The 17,243-nt window shown below is 48.1% G+C and overlaps 1 protein-coding gene across 3 annotated transcripts in view; it reads right to left on the minus strand.

Annotated features, from left to right (window-relative positions):
- The window catches only part of FNIP1 (folliculin interacting protein 1), a gene marked incomplete at both ends in the record, with an annotated part of 57,874 nt that overhangs the window by 30,051 nt on the left and 10,580 nt on the right, over window positions 1-17,243 (minus strand). For all 3 annotated transcript variants that reach the window (XM_079542636.1, XM_079542635.1, XM_079542634.1), the window contains one exon: window positions 2,601-2,727. In XM_079542636.1, the coding sequence (XP_079398762.1) occupies window positions 2,601-2,727 (127 nt within the window). The remainder of the gene's footprint in view (window positions 1-2,600; window positions 2,728-17,243) is intronic.

Genomic DNA, 17,243 nt, shown 5'->3' on the forward strand with positions numbered 1-17,243 from the left:
TAACATTTAGCTCTACTGAAGACAAGAAGAGGCTGATTTCCTATTCACTGTAGACATAAAGTCCTTATCTGTGTTATTACTACACGCCCCTCACAGATAACATGAACCCAGTAATGCTTTACTGACCAAAGTCTCACCTGGTGTGAGCATAAGCTCTGCAGTTTCACTCAGCAAAAAGATGAAGCCTGCTATTTCATGCCTTTAAACATTTGTCTCCAGATAAGTTTGCTCTAGTGCTCCTTGAATTTTATATCCATACCTTCCCTTACTGAATTCAAATGAGGGAGACACGTTCAACCTTGGTCCACCGCACACAGCTCCTGATGTGCACTGAGTTTAGATACACAAAACACAAAATGTAATAAAGTATACCTGATGTTGCTGCAGGCGTACAACTCAAATCAAAATCGCTTTCAATCAGACAATTGTCACACATCTCGGCAACAAAAGAAAACAGGAATTGAAGAGCACGGCCAGCACCATCAAGCAAAATGGCACCTTCCTGGCTCTGCATTTGGCTGCTTGGACTCCAACCAGCACAGCCTGGCTACTGCTGGGCACCCTCACAAACCTCCTCTCGGTGCACTTGTAAATGCAGGGGTGTAAATCATGTAAGGAAAAGATGCAGAGAGCACTGGCCTTTGTGAGGCCGTTAACAGATAGCCTTTCACGAGGGAAAGCGCCCAGCCCACACACATGTCTTGCTGCAAAAGGGCAAGAGTGCCTTGGAATGTGCTTAGTGCCAAGATCTGGCTTTGTATAGGCAGGGTGTGTATTGCCAAATGAAAATCAAGATAAAGAGCGAGAAAAATAAACAATGCAATCCCTTGAAAATGGCCAGGCTGCTAACTGTACAAGCCTATAATCAACTTGCAAGGAGCTGAGCCCAGGACTTTGGTGCACATTCTCACCTCAGTAATGTTTCTGCAACATTTTAGGAGCAAAGCTTTTCCTAACACGACACGACGTGAGCGCTGCAGAAGGCAGATACCACAGCAAGGAAGAGATTTCAACATATTGTCTTTAAAAGTCTCTTAATAACACACACACAAATATCAGCTTACAAGAGACAGGTGAAGTACAGTTCAAAACTCTCACGTATTCATTCCATAGGGATGGTGAATATAGCTTATTCCCACCCACAGCCCACTTTCACTCAGTGAGGAAAATAAAGGAGATAATATGGAGCAGCATTAGCTTAATTATCAGTTGTTTATTCTGTTGCTACTGAGCTGCCAAAGTCAACTGTCTTTGTGAAATAAACCAAAACAATGAGGTGTGCAATCTCACTGCAAAAGTAGGGATCTCTCTTAAAAAGGCTTTCAAGAAATCAACTGAAATACGGCAAGAGGGTTCACACTATACAAGTGCCATTTACAGGAATGAAGAAATGGTAATAAGCAAAGCCAGCAACTCATCACAATAAATATCTTTAAAGATCTTGTTTTTAAAAACCTTTGTTTTCCTGCCAAGAACACCTGGAAGAATAGGAGCTTATACTTGAATAAAGCTCTTCTAACAGGTAGAATTTAAAAAGAAAGATGTGTTTCATTCATATTTGTTAAATTTGCTTCATCTGATACATTCTCAAACTAGGAAATGGGATCTTGATTCATAGCAGAAAGGGCACTACAATGAGCAGCCTGGAAGTGGCTTGATGCCACAAATGGACTCCCAGAGGTTAGGAGGTGTGGAAGGAGGAAGCACTCAGAATGAGGATGGGAAGCATCAGGCCGTAGCACTCAGCAAAGGGCTGGGGGTGTTTACAAAGCTGGGTGAACCTTCTGGCTGTGCTCCAACTCCCAGCATGAAAGCCAGGGCTTGCAGGGAACACTTTCTTTTGTGTACTCCTGCTTGTGGAACTGAGTAGGTGCTAGAGGTAAAAGCAGCTGCGATCAGAAATTTCAGTTGACACAGTGCTTTTTGCTTGCATAACTTAAAATGCTTTGCAAATGTTTGCAGAGATGGTGAAAAGGAAGTTCAAAGCAGTGAAATAAGTCGTCCAACCTCACACAACCACTTACAACAGCACTGTGGCTAGAAATTAATCTTCTGGCCAGAGTCCTTAGAAGGAAGTATCCTCATCTGACTGCATCCATTACAGTTTCAATTAATAGATTACCATGCAGACCATGCCAGAAGAAAAAAAAAATTCAAGTAACTTTATGAAAGAGCTGTCAGCAAAGCATGGAAACAGCAGCTGGCAAAGGCTAAGCAACCGGGACATGAAGGGACAGGGGACTAGCAGCACTTTCTGACTCAGAACGCAGATCCCGCTGCAGAAAGCATCTGTGTCATAAAAGCTTGTCAATAAACATCAGTGTGCCCTGCCTCAGCCTCCCAGCACTGCCAGCTGCAGCCCTGGGGAGGAATCGTGCACTCTGAAAGGGCAGAAAGTAGAAGAGCGCAGGACTGAAGAGATCGCACGGCACTTAAAACTGCTAAGAGTGAAATCGCTGAAGCCTGAATAATTTGCAGCTTATAAATATAGCTCTGCATGTAACCAAAGTTTAAATGTTAACATGGCTAAAGCAGAACTTTTGTACTTTATCAATCTTATGTTGAAAAATATAGAATGCAGCCATGAGCGCAATACTCACCGACACAGAAACATCCTCTATTTTCCTTTTAGCACTGGAGTCAAACAAGACATTCCGTCCTCTTCTCTCGCAGTCCTGATACACAATCAGTCGGATCTGACTTGGGTCGAACTCCGGCAAAGGCCAGCTTTAATTAAAACACAGAACACCAGAAGGATCAATTACCACAGCTCTTTAATGCACTGTTCTTTCTGCATTATCTCCACAGCCAACCTTATTAAAACTGAAAATCCAACAAATGCAATGTCATTTCATCAAGCCCTTTGATCCTCTAGCCGGAATTGTGCCTTTCTGAATTTTGTTCTCTCCCCTACACTTGCAAATTGCCAAATTGCAATGGCATAAAGGACAGCAGTGCACTACAGCCATTATACAATGAGGTCTGCAGCATTACTGGCTTTCGTGCTCTGCCTTGTGATGTTTCATGTTTCCTTCAAGTTCTTCAGTCACAGAAGAACTCAGCTTTTGTGTTTAAAAACAAAAGAGAGTCCCTCAGCACTGCAGTTTACAACTCGAAGGAATACATTTCATACGGATGTATTCACATTGGCTTCTCCTTTAAGTAAAGAAAAATCACATGGGCACTAATACATATGTCTTGATGAGGGGAACAGGCAAACACAGACAGCTTGGACCTGGCTACACACAGGTCTTCACCACCTTCAGACTCAGGAATGATCTCCATTAAGCCTGTGACTGCAGCCACGCTGCTGCCTGTGTCAGCAGGAGCCCACAGCTCCCTGTGCCTGCTCCCTCAGTGCCACGTGCTGCAGAGGAGCCCCGTCCACAAAGGCAGCAGGAATCTCCCCTCGGCTGGTTCCCAGCCATTTCCTAGCTCAAGTGTAATTCTATCATCCTTATCCTTGGTTTGCAGCAGGCTGCACCAGTGTGGAACACCACAACACAAGAGTGAGGAGCTGGAATTTTCCAGCTGCTAGTGAAGGATCCTGGCTCGCAGGTTGGGAGAAGGAGAGACTGCAGCAGAAAGATTTGCACTAATGAGAACATGGACTGCTATGCTGGAATACTGTACTCCATGACTACAGTAAATTTTAGTCTCCTCTGTCCTTCCAATTCATCAACCAAAGCCTTACACCATCACTACAATGATGATTTCCAGGCAAACAACTTCCGTACCAGGTCACAGCTGAGAATCGATGGGATTGCCAAAGCCACAGTTGTCTCAGAAGTTTTTCAGTCTGTCCAATACAAACCCACAGCCCTTACAGCTAGGAGAATTACAGAATCACACAATCATTCAGGTTGGAGAAAACCTCTGAGATCCCCAAACCCAACCCCAGCCCACCCCAATATGCCCACTGACCGTGTCCCCAAGTGCTGCATCCTCATGGATCTGGAGCACCCACAGGGACAGTCACCCCCCACTTGCTAGGCAGCCTGTGAAGCTCCTGATTGCTCTTTTGGAGAAGAAACTTTTCCTAATATCCAACCCAAACCTGGCCTGGTGCAACCCAAGGCTGTTACCTCTCATCCCCATGTGATGAGCGATATGACACACACAGCTACGTGGCTCCTGGAGAGAGGAAACCCATTTCCTAACCTCCTCAGCCCCACCACATAGCAACAGAAGAGAAAAAAAAAACAGAACCTGCGGAGAAGATAGTGTGCAACCAGTGTCAAAAGCAACTTATTACAAGAAAATAGCTTGAGCAACTCGAAACTGAAATAGCCTGGTGTCCAGCTTTGGAGGCAAAGAGCCTCACAGCCTCTGTGCTGGGGCATCCAGAGCACAGAAACAGCTGACCACAGTCCAAGCAAATTGTGCACCAAACCCCAAGCACAACGACACGCTCCAAGCAGAGTTCACATTTAGCATCTTCTCAGCACCTTGCTTTTCAGAAAATGTTAAGAAACCAAACCCAGCGTATACCTGAGAGGCTCAGTGTAGCACAGCCGGGTTCCTCGCAAGCCCGCATCTGGCTGGAGATGGACCTTCCTTCCAGAGAAGGCATCTCCCTGTATTGAAGTGAAGTGAACAAGTCTGGAGCCTCTTTTTGAGATGGACTGCTGGGGTTCTACACACAGGTAGCTTGGGACGGTAACAAGGAACTGCCTGCCAAAACCTCTATCTACTATCATTCACTCCACCACAGCCGCACATCTGAATCTCCTTCACGCTCAGACAAAAGCACCTCTTCCATTACCTAGTGCTTCTGATATTTGACTTTGAAATTACTGGCAAAGAAGGGCAGGAGCTGTTCCAGATCTTAGGAAAGTCTACTTATAAAAAGCTCCAAGAGCAGATTACACACTAAGAGGAGAGAAAGCTAAATATAAAACCCTCGCTGTATTCGGAAACATATTTGATCAAGGTAACAAGAGCTTGTTTACTTCTCAGCTTCTTCACATGACACTTTAACTTTCTCTAGACAAGTATTTAGTAGATATTTTAAATCACAATTTGTGATAATTCCAAATAAGCGCTATCTCTGTTTATATAATACAGTCCTTAAGCACAGTTCAGCCTTGCAGAAACATTCCCTGGCAATAATGGGCCACTTCCCAAAGCAGCAGGAGCATGGAGGGAGCTGGGGGAAAGTTCATTTGGACAGACAGTAAACAGAGGCGGGCTGGCACCTCAGCTCCCCCGCCAGCTTACAGTCAGGCACCTTCCTTTGGAGGAGATGGAGCACAGCGTGCCTTCACTTTTGCTGTTAGCAGCTTGGAAGGACCGCCAGGTTGGGTGTCTGGATCGATTATCCCCAGAAACGAACAAATTCCTGCATGCAGTGCAGGACACCTTCTCAAAACAAACGTAATGGGGCAAAACTCCAGCACTGCTCTTCAGCTGGATGAAAACTGACCTAGATCTTCCAAACATAATTAGTCGTGTTTATAAATGGAAACTAACTTTGACATTTAGCTGATGCTTTCTTGAGATTCATACGGAAAACTAGGAGACGTGGAATTCAGCCTTCTAGTAAAGTTAGTGACAGGCGAGTCTCCATCTCCCATGCCGTTCTGGAGATGAGAGTTGTTCTAACAAGGAGGCTTTCCTTCATCACCAATCTGCCGTGGGCTGATCCTTCCTTGGAATTGATTACAAGTTAAAATGAATAAATCACACGTCACCAATGGAAGCGATCACGCCTCTGCCACGAAGTCAGCACTGCGAGTTTGTGCACGGAGAGAAGGCAGGAGGGAGAAGCAACCTATTGTGGCCCCTCTACCAAACAAATACTAATTCATACAGAACGAGGGACTCTAGGACAAAAGGCACTGGGCACAGGCAACGGGCCCAGCTCCATTTTCTGTATACCCTCCCTCCATTTTTTGCACACACAGACAGGACCTCTTTCACTCCCAAAAGGTGGGCAGGGAACTCTGTGCAGTGAACCAGCAGGGGCTGCCTGCACCCTGGGGCCTCGCAGGGGAGCGCCTCGGCTCTCCCACTAGGCTGCAAGCCAACAGAGGGAGCTGGGCTGCAAACTGCTGTAATCAAGTCATATACGTAGCTACAATGGATCGTAACAATTTGGAAAGGAACATCAATCCGAGCATCAGTCCCTCTGGCCGCAGATCCAGCACAGGGGCAGCTTGGATACAAGCAATTGGCAGAGCGTGGTCTGGATATTTCAATGTACGTTGACACTTACACCCTACTGCTGCTCAGCTCTTATCTCTCTCTCACCTCACTTTGCCCTCCTGCCTCTTTACCAGGAATATTTACACTCTCATTTACAGATCCATTAAACGCTCCATAGCATCTCTATGAGTTGCATGGCAATCCAGAACTCCCCATTCTCTCCAAGGATGGGCCTTCTTATGCAACCAGTTTTTGGTATTCATTACTTTTCTCAGCAAGAGGCAACTGAATGGCTTTAAACTGGTATTACAGCACTCCAGGCAAGTTCTAATAGATGAAACAACAGGAACAGAAATCCCTTGTCACCACTCTGGCAATTAAATACAAGGTTTTCCCCTGTAATGGAAAACAAAAACATTCCTTCCTCCTTGTTTCCACTACAGCTTCCTTCCATTAAGTCTTAAGTAGTTTAATACTGTATTTCCTCCTACCCAAGTCTTCACTTTTAAGACAATTTCATATTAACACAACTTAAGTAGCATCTCACTAATTAACACAGGTTCTCTAGAAGGCTAGGAGGAGAGCAACTGAAGCAAACCGACCGAAAAATTAAACAGACTGGAACTGAATGAGAGTTTGCTAAAAAGTTTAATTGCTCAAAACAAGATTAAGACCAGGCTGAAACTATCCATCAAACTATTGTTTTCCTACATCATGTTACCCACAGTTATAAAAACTGCCTGGTGATGAATCACTTCCAACTATTTTTAAATGCATCTACGCAAACGATATTTATAGTTTATGCTAGCTTATCTGTTCTGCGTGTTTCTCATGTTAGCACCTTTTTACAATGCAGACAGCACAGCCGTGGCAGGGCGGACAGCAGATCCACCATAGAGAAGAAAATACTTTCACTGCTCCCAGGTGAGCATCCAAGGAAAGGGACGGGGATCCCCAGGGCTCAGCTGAACTCCTGCACTCGACGTTCCTCATGTTTGCCGTGGAGGTGGTGCTCAGACCCAGCCATAAGCATCCTTGTCTTGAAGAGCTTACGCTGTCGATATGAGTCTGTTCCAACATGTGCAGTGGGATATTTCAGATGCAGGTTATCTGCGAGCTCCACACAGAGTTACATTCAAACAGAAGCTTGCTCGCTTGTACAACCTGACAGCGCACAGGATCCTGCTCTGTTACAGGGAAAGGTGAATGGAAGCGGAGGGCAAACGGCCCTTGTCCAGCCTGGATGCTGTATCACACAGCTCTCACCTGAATTATCTGTTCCAAAGGGTTCCCTTCACCTGCCCAAATTCCTCTGCACATTTCTAATACCTGTTACTGGAATTTTTCTTCTGGCTTTTAGAAGATACAACAAAAGTTGAGCCTACAGGACACACAGAGAGGGCATTCTACAGAATGTAATACCTTCTTGCTGCAGTTCAATAATTCACCTTCCATTTGGCCATCACTGAACACAGACAATTGTGCAGATCTTTCTGAAAGAGCACAACTTAAATCGGAACTGACAAACAACAATACATGGCAACTTAATTACAGAACCATAGAAAGACAGAATGGCCTGGGTTGAAAAGGACCACGATGACCATCTGGTTCCAACCCCCTGATGTGTGCAGGGTCACCAACCAGCAGCCCAGGCTGCCCAGAGCCACATCCTGGCCTTGAATGCCTGCAGGGATGGGGCATCCACAGCCTCCTTGGGCAACCTGTTAATGATGCCTACAGCTTTGGAAAACCATCCATTAGAAGAGCCTTGCACAGGCAGGTTGTTTATTTTTTAATAATATTAATAATATTTTTTAATAATGACACCTGAAACGCAAAGCACATGATCAGGTTTCAAGGAATAAGGATGATCCACAGTTGGTATTTTCTGTGTGAGACCCCACATAAACCCTTGTGACATAGCATGGCTGTAAGGGCGGGAGCAGGAAAGAGACACCTAAGCTAGAGAAACCAGGGGGCCTATACTTAGAAACAAATTTGCAAGAGATGGTCGTTATAGGAGCTGGAGTCACCATAGGGCTCTGTGTCCTGGAGGAGCTGGTGGGCAGCAGCTCACAAGGGCTTCTCTAGGGGTTAGCACAAGGAAATAATGCTTCTATGGAGGAAAAAATTAATCCCAAGCCTCCACCTTGTCATTTCTTGAAGGAGGGTGATGCTCCTCGGGTCTACAGGCACTGCAGAGGTCAGCTCTGTGCCCCGTCTATAAATCTGTCTCATTTATTTACCAGCTTTGCAATCCTCAACGTGAATAGCAGCTCTGCTTGAGATCCAGGAAACTCCTGCCACTTGTGCTCAGCACACGCTGTGCACAGGCACAGCCAGCCCAGCAGTTATTTCACACTCGGTATAATAAACTTGGACCCAAACTGCAATTGGCTTCCGCCCTCCTTGGCTCTGCCCAATTCTTTAACTGTACACAAAGCTGACTTCAGTTTGTTTTCATTTTTTTTCTCCCCCTCTCCTAAATCACCCGGCTCTCCTTAGGACGCCCAGCTTATACTCTGAAGCCTAACACACCAGCCAGGTGCCCCCCCCAGCAGCTAAAAGCAGCCTGTACGCAGGCTGGGTGTCACACACAGCCAACACACAGACCACAAGCTTGCGCACAGGGAGGCTGGAGGTTTTGTTAGAGCCGTGTGACAGGATGAGTAACTCTGCAATTTACACGGCTTCAGAACTGACAATTAATAGTGGGAACTTCATGTAATGTATTCGGGATCACTTGACGCATGTCGTTTCACAGAGCACCTGTTTGGCTCCCATGTCTGCATGCAAACATCTGTACATACAGCACAGCTGCTCCGAAATGCCTCTTTTCACAAAAAGCACGCAGCCCAGCAGCAGCTCCTTCCAGCCAAACCCACCAGCATTAACCATTGCGTGTCATGTTATTCAAGTCAACCGCGCTCCCCTCGGCAAAATCAAACAGATAGAAGCAGTCGGGGGGAGAAAGGAACGCCTCGGTGCCATTCACTGCCGGAAGAATCGTGGAAAAAAAAGGACCTCTAAGAGCCTCGCCTTTCCAGAAAAGACTGCCATCAATCACAGGGAAGATATTAAACTCTCAAACAATTAAAATAACCTCGAGAACCGTGTAACGATCGTACCTGGGAAGCATCTTTGTCCCCCGAGCGGCTCCACTTTCCCAAATCCCTATCAACTCCCGTCGCGCCCGGCTGCCAACTCAGGTTAATAATAGCAGTGAGCCATATTCATCCGAAGCCACAAGACTGTCAGGTGACACACCGAGAGGGCCGAATTTAACTCAAACAAAGGGCTCTCCATGCCGTGCCGCACACTCTTAATCCCCGCGGCCGCCTCGCAGCGCCCGGCAGAGCCCGGGGCGGGCATCGCGCGGAGCTGGGGGCGCTGCGGGGGGCAGCGCTGAGCCGAACCCCCCCCCTCCCCCCCGCCGGCAACCCCCCGCTCCTCCTGACCGCTCCGCACCGCCCCGATCGCGCTCGCAGCCCCGGCAGCTCAAAGCCCGCAGCCTCGCTGGAGGAGCACGCACGGAGCTGGGGCGGCACGCGTGCTGTAGGGGCAGGAGAAGGGAAGCGCTGCCCGGGAAGGGAGGCCGAGCGGCTCGCTGGCTGCAGGCGAGGCGCAGGGAGCAGCGCTGCCCCGTGGGGAAGGAAGGCTGCACGAGGCACGGCGGTGCCAGCTGCCTGCTGCTGCTCTGAGCGTTTTGCACCAACCCGCCTGCCGCTCTGGGACGTCCTCCCCGCTCACAAGGCAGAGATGCGATAAAGGAACGGGGAATCCACAAGGGCAACGCGCTTTAAAGTCATCGACTCTCGTTACAGGCATATGTGCGGCTAACCGCTCGCACCACGTGTTTTCTATGGACAAAGATCAGTAGAAAAACAAAAGCAGGAGACTAGCACCACAGCTCCCATTTCCCCTTTTTCCAGCTCCAGGTTTCACCGACACCGCCAATCCCGAAGCCACAGGAGCCCCGTTTGTCATCTCCCACTGCTCTGCACCTCGCAACACACAGCTTAGGGATGCACAACCCCTCTGTCCCACAGCAGGTGAATACGCCACAGCACACAACCTGGCCCCAACCCCAGCGGCCCTGGGACCCCCGCGTGGTGCCGGCCCCAGGGAACACCAAACTCCCTCCTCTGCCAAACACCTCCTGCATCAAGGTGGGGAGAAATCCAGAACACACTGACACAGCTTCTGCCACTGTCTTGTATATGGAGGTGGTAGCTTTATGCTCACAGCAAGCATTTCAGGACACAAAAGCAGTAAAACTCCGATGCAGATGCTCACTTAGTTCCAAATCCAGCAGTAAGAGCTTTCATGACCACGGATGTTTTATAGGAAATGTCTCATTGGCATGAAAGCCCACAAGGCCCTATGTCACAGGCTTGGCTTTCCATATGCAAGCAGCACAAGGGAATTCAATGCAGCTACTCACGGTAACACTGAAGCACGCCCTACATCAGACCTCACCTCTGAAGCAGCACACAGAGCCCTGGGACTGAGGAGCAGCACCCGACCCCGCTCCCTTCCTGACAACGTGATCTATGCCCCAACCTCCTCACCTGTGTGGCAAAAGCATCCTTTCCAAAAGGCTACTGCTGTCAAAAGTGACCTTTTTCTTAGAGATGCAGCGGGGAGAAGTTCAGCATGATGCATTATGTAAACATTTATTTACAGGGCTGACTGCTAAAGTTTCCATTTTACCTCGGGGTAACCTGATGCGTGCAGAAGACAAATGCCTTGAAAGCAGCCCCAGCCCCCACTGAACAACTGCCCAAGAAAAATTACTGGAAGGCATTCCTGCTGGGATGGGCACTCACAGCACAGCAGCACGTGGGGCACGAAGGGAGCAGCTGCCCAGTGCCACTGCGAGAGAGCACACCAGTGTGGGATGGGGACTTCTTACACTGCACAGAGAGGTGGGACAAGGGGGGCGGCTTCAAGCTAAAAGAGGGGAAACTGAGGTCAGATGCAAGGAGGAAATGTTTTACTCCAAGGGCAGTGAGGTGCTGGCACTGCTGCATTGAGGTGTGCTGCTCCTGGAGGGACCCGAGGCCATGGATGGGTGCTGGGCAGCCTGAGCTGGGGGCAGGCAGCAGACACAGGATGAGGTGAGGGCTCCACCTGGGCAGCACTTGTGTTAGCAGGGGTTACGATACTCCCCCGCCCTTTGAAAAGGAAGCTTTTTTTTTGTTGGTTTGTTTTTCTCAAACTAGAACTTGGATAACAAAGCTGATTGATGCTTTTTTTTTTCCTTTCCTTCTCTTGAAAAGAGCAAATATTAACAAAAAGATCAGAATCTCTTTTCTTAGCCCATCATCTTCTGGAGAGCCTGGGAGGCATCCCGGCATCCCACCTGCACCATTGCAGTGATGGATTCAGCACAGCTGAGCCCAGGGCTCCCTGCAGAGCTCAGTGCTACAAGGGGTTGTTTCCCCATTGAGCCATAAGCTCTCATCCTCAAAACAGCACCAAAAAAAGAGTTCACGTCTTCACTCTCTGTACAGGCATTCCCCAAAACTTCAAACTACAGCAAAACCTCATATGCAACTTCTGGGGATAAACGATCTAATTTTACACTGAGCAGGCAACCGTTTGCTCCGATCACAGGCTAAAAAGTAATGACTCCTTGTACAGGCTAAAATGAAATGGCTCCTTTTTGTTCTCTGCTGCCTTAATAAGTTCTCTCAGCCCGTCTCCTAAGGAAGGCTTCCCTCACACTTGCAGAAGCACACAACAAAGAGCCAGCAGCTAAGCCCAGCAATGTTTATTGCTTACTAATGCATGAAGATGGGAGCTGGAAGCCACACCAGACAAGAAGAGAGAAAACCAATTGGGATTTCATTTGAAATCCAACTAGAAATTCTTGGATACTGTTTTTTTTCTACAAAATATTTGCCTTAGTGGAATTACCACTGAGCTAGACTTGACAAAAATGTGCTTTCTGTGCATTTTTGTATCCCTGCAAGGAAGAAAAAATTCCACTGAATTCCTCAGTGCTGGAGAGAAGGAGCGGACAGCACGGAGGCACAGTGCTGTGCGTGCAGCTGGAGCCACGTACCTGAGCACAGCACAGGCACGCACACAGCCCGGCCGCAGCACGAGCCAGCAGCAGGAAGCTGGCTGCAAGCAGCCCACACGGTTCTCAAAATCAAGGCACCATTTTCTTTAAAAGAAACCAGATTTTAGAGAATGGAGAGGAAAAAAAACCTGCGACTGAAAAGCAAGCGGACGTTTAGCACAGAGGCAAAGCTGATAAAGCCTCCATCTGCATGAGTCTCGCAGCACCAGGAGGTCTCATGACTGGGATAAAGTGGCTTTATGGAGGTGTAAGGGAGCATCAGCACAAATGCAGATCTGTCTCTGCGCATTCCGGGGGGCTGCAACACAGAATATATCTTTCATTTCAAACACAGATATTGAGACCACAGCAGCTCGACTGCCCTTCTAACCACTGTCATTTTTGAATCACGATAAAAGATGCTCCCAATGAAAACAGCTATCAAAGTAAAAACCTGCTGCACGGTTAAGCTACCGAAGGATTGGTGTTTGTTGTGTATCGCATTTCCAGTCGCAATCTGCTATAAATAAGACACCAAAACAAACCTCCATCACACCAACTGGTACTGCAGAACAACGGGGCATTTTCCCCGTGCCGAACAGCTCTGTGATTGTGCACCCGCGGCTGTGCGGGGCGGCACATCTTTCACTGCGCCTGTTAAAGTGGGACCAGTTCACACAGTCCAGCGTTGTGCGTGTGCCCAGTGAAAAGTTGGGGAGAAAATGGATGCAATACAAATTGCTTCTGCTCCACACGGATAGCTGTTGGAAATACATTTCCTGAAATGACATGGAATTACCCAGCCCAGCGGAGGAGGGGAAGCATGGTATCGCTCAGGTTGGAAAAGACCTCTAAGATCCCCAGAATTCAGACACTGAATTCTCTGTATTTACCTTCAGCTGGAAGCCTCCAGGGCTTCTATTTTCATACTCTTTCAGTAGAATGACAGAATGGCCTGGGTTGAAAAGGACCACGATGCTCATCCAGCTCCAACCCCCTGCTGTGTGCAGGGTCATCAACCAGCAGCCCAGGCTGCCCAGAGCCACATCCAGCCTGGCCTCGAATGCCTGCAGGGATGGGGCATCCACAGCCTCCTTGGGCAACCTGTGCCAGTGCCTCACCACCCTCTGGGGGAAAAACTTCCTCCTACTATCCAACCTAAACTTCCCTTGTCTCAGTTTAAGACCATTCCCCCCTATCCTATCGCTATCCACCCTCACAAACAGCCGTTCCCCCTCCTGTTTATACTCTCCTTTGAAGTACTGGAAGGTCACAGTGAGGTCTCCCCAGAGCCTTCTCTTTTCCAAGCTAAACAAGCCCAGTTCCCTCCACCTTTCCTCATAGGAGAGGTGCTCCAGCCCTCTGATCATCTTAGTGATCCTACTCTGGACCCGCTCCAAGGGCTCCACATCCTTCTTGTGCTGGGGGCAGCAGCTGACAACTCTACGGCAGTTTTTATTTCTTCTCTTTCCATAAATGAAAACTTGAGATTCTCAACGCATTGCTTCGGAATGAGATACCCCCAAAAAAGCCATCCAGCGCATAAACAAATTATGATGTACTCCAGCCACGCCTGACGTGCCACGTCATTTCTGCACCAACAGCACAAATGCATCTCAGGGACCATTTTTTTCTTAAAAATCAAACAGATGATGTATGAAGAAATAAAGAACGGTTGAGAGGCTAACAAGCTAGAATGTAACCCACTGCTTGTCTGTGGCACGCACCCAGTGCCTCCTTGCAGGATGCTGTGTCCCCAGAGCCTGCAGGTCAGGATGACCCCTGGTGGATGGAACATCCTGATAACATCATGCTGCGGACACCCGACCCACAGCTCAGTGCCACCACGGCCATAAGGTCCCTCTGGCCCCAACGGGAGCCTGCTGCTGTCAGGGTGAGGGCTGCCATCTGCTTGCTGTGATTAAACCATCCCGTAATACTCATGTTGTGAGCTTCGTAAGGGAAAAATGCTCCCCTGGTGGTGACAGCAACGCAGCTGGGACGGAGCTCCTTGGCTGTGCTCCACGGCCATGTAATTGATTAAGGTGGTTGTGTTCGTGACTGAGCAATAATTGAGAGCCCAATAAAATGTTTGCCATTCAGATATGGAAAAAAAATCTTACGGACCCTTCACAACATGCTGCAAACAAAAGAATTACAGCTCATATTAAAAGCTTCAGAAGCTTCACGGATCAAACAGGACAGCTTACTGCCTTGGCCATAGCGTGACCCCAGCACCAGAAGGATGTGGAGCTGTTGGAGGGGGCACAGGGGAGGCTATGAGGATGCTCAGAGGCTGAGCCATTCAATGATTTGTATTTTTGGTTAAGTTATCAGGAGTGTTAAACATTCAAGGACCACAGCTTCAAGTTTTCAGCTAAATCAACCCCAGCACAAACTCCAAGCAGTCACACTTCTCAGAAATTGCATCCAGTACTTCCAAGTCCTCCCTCTCCTTATGCCAGGTCTCATTTATCTGCACAGACAGCACTGCTTTGTCTGAGGTCTATGTGATCTGCTTTTCCCAAAAGAAAGCAAAAAAGAAAGAGAAAAAGCTGCAGCTGCTCAGGGTTCCTCTGAGAAGGAGGAAGCCAGATGTAAGCAGTTATTCTCCACGGATTCACAAGGATCAGTGCATGAGCAGCATTTTACTCTGTCCCTCATGTGACTGTTTAATTAGGTGTTGATTCACTCAGTCATGAGACACAAGGAAGCAGGGCTGCAAGCCCTCACGTCAAAGGAAAAGTAATGCCTGTTCTGCCAGTTTCTGTATTAGCAAAGTACAAAGGGGACATCCAGTTCTGAAAAGCAAAACTCATGTTTCCTCACCCATGAGCCAAACCATCAGATCACTTCAACCTTTCCATACGAAAAAGAAAATACAGCTCTGGAGGTGTCCCATCCAAATCCGTTCTGGGGAGCAGGCTGGGCATCCCGCCGTGAGCCCAGGCCAGGCTGCTGATCTGCCTTCTGCTTGCTTCTTCAGTAGGAACACTGGCGGTTCTGCTATGGCTTTCCTCCTGGGTGTAACAGGATTGCTTCTTCCCAACGAGCTTTTCTGTTATGGGGTTCGGTTGCCGTAGCAACAGGCTTTAAAGAATATCAAAGAAACATTCAGTGCACGGTAAACCCATTTCACAAACTGTGTATATTTGTAATAGGGAAAGCTGGGGGACAATTATTTATATGTACTCGGTCCAGCTGAAGTTTAATGTAAGGATAATCCCTGAATACTGCTTTCAGCCCAAAGCCCGGTGTGTGCACAGCGTTTCAGCTCGCTGTGTTCCCAGCTCGTTTATAATGACAGCCCGGCACGTTATCAGAAGACACCATTTTTCCAACAAAGGCTGCCCTTAAACCCATTGCCACTACAGTGCATTCATGCCAGAAGCTTTCTTCCTGGAGAATCCTGCATTAAACCTTTAGTTTGTAACATTTCCAATACCGTGCTGGTAGCCCTACCTTCAGCTGTGTAGATCTCGCTGAAAAATAAAAAAACTCAGACCCTGGATCAGCAACTTATTCAGAACCCGTGCCTAATGCTGAGCACGTGAGCGGCTTCATTGGAGCAATGAAAGTACTTCCATGTGTGGAGGAGAGCACACGGCTGAAGGAGAGCGCTGACTCAGCCCGACTCGCCCCTCAGATTTCACCCAAACCCCATCTCGGTTCCACGGGAACAACAGCAAACCACAGGCAGAGGACAATCAGATAGAAACAGCCTAACAAACAAACAGGTGAGAGATGGAATCCCAGCCTACTACAACCCAGGCCCTGGCAGCCCTGCTCCAGGCACGGCCCTCTGCTCCGGCTCTCACAGTGGGATGCCCTGCAGCCTGCATGCACCCCCAGCTCTGGCTCACAGCCTCAGCTTCCCTCCCGTCCAGCTCCTGAATGGTGCACTCCTGTGAATGCTGCAGGAGCCCCTAGACAGCTGTGAGGAGCTGAGGAACCTGACTACTCAATTCTCCGAGGCAGGAGTCATGCTGCTCAATTGTTTTCCAAATTAAGTGTGCAGAGGTGACCTGAAACTATTTCAGGTAGATCTATATAGAGCAGGCACTAAAGGCACTGCCTGGCTTCGCTTTTATGTAACTCATAAGGACACGAGGACAAATAAAAAGCAGATGCTTGAGCAAGCCATGCACTCACACAACTTTGTTAGTGTTAGCAAAATAATGCACCCTGCCAGAAGAAGAGCAGCCCAGCTCCTGCCCTACGTGCATGAGGACAGGAGGGCAATCCCACGTGTGTTCCACGGCCGGCCAGCCGCGCTCCCTCTGGTTCTGAAGCTGCTGCTCAGTCACTGAACTGAGCTCCAAGTCCTCTGCAGGTCTGTCACCAGGCGCACAGTTGCGCACTCTACTTTTCTGGTGTTCTCTCTCTTTTCTAGATCTCATTACTCGCTCAAAGCTGTTGGTTTTTAAGAATGCCAGGAACGGAAAAAAAAAAACAGCACAGGAGTGGTCACTGCCTTGTGATTTTTAAAGAAAAAAAAAACAAAGAAAGAAAGGGGAATTGCAGCCTGTAGCACACCAGGAGGAGGGACCAGCTCAGGGCTGTGCAGTGCACCTGCCTTGCTGTCAGTTACCGGCCATTCAGGAGGAACGCAGCAGCTACAGAAACACCGACCCGTATGGGATGCTCTGTTCAGCTGGAAATAAAGGTTACAAAGATATATCCTTCAAATTTAGGGAAGGAAGTATTTAGGGAAGACAGATCACGTACATAACGACACCTTCATTCTACTTCAGACAATGTTCATTCAAAATAGGTGTAAGGTTTGATGTTCACAACCAAGCAGACAACAAGAAGTTTTTAACTCAGGAGGTTCTTTTAGAACAAAAATCGCAGAAGAAGAATTCACATGAGATCCCAGTGCTATTTATCCCAAACCCTAATCCGAATCTAATCCAGATCCAGCCTCTTCAGGTCAGTACTACACAAAAATAGATGTGAATGTCAAACATGCCGAGCAAGAGCGGAGCACGGCCAGGATGGGCTTTGCACAACATGTCTGAAGGAA

Source organism: Tetrao urogallus (genome assembly GCF_951394365.1).
Source record: "Tetrao urogallus genome assembly, chromosome: 14".
NCBI lineage: Eukaryota > Metazoa > Chordata > Aves > Galliformes > Phasianidae > Tetrao > Tetrao urogallus.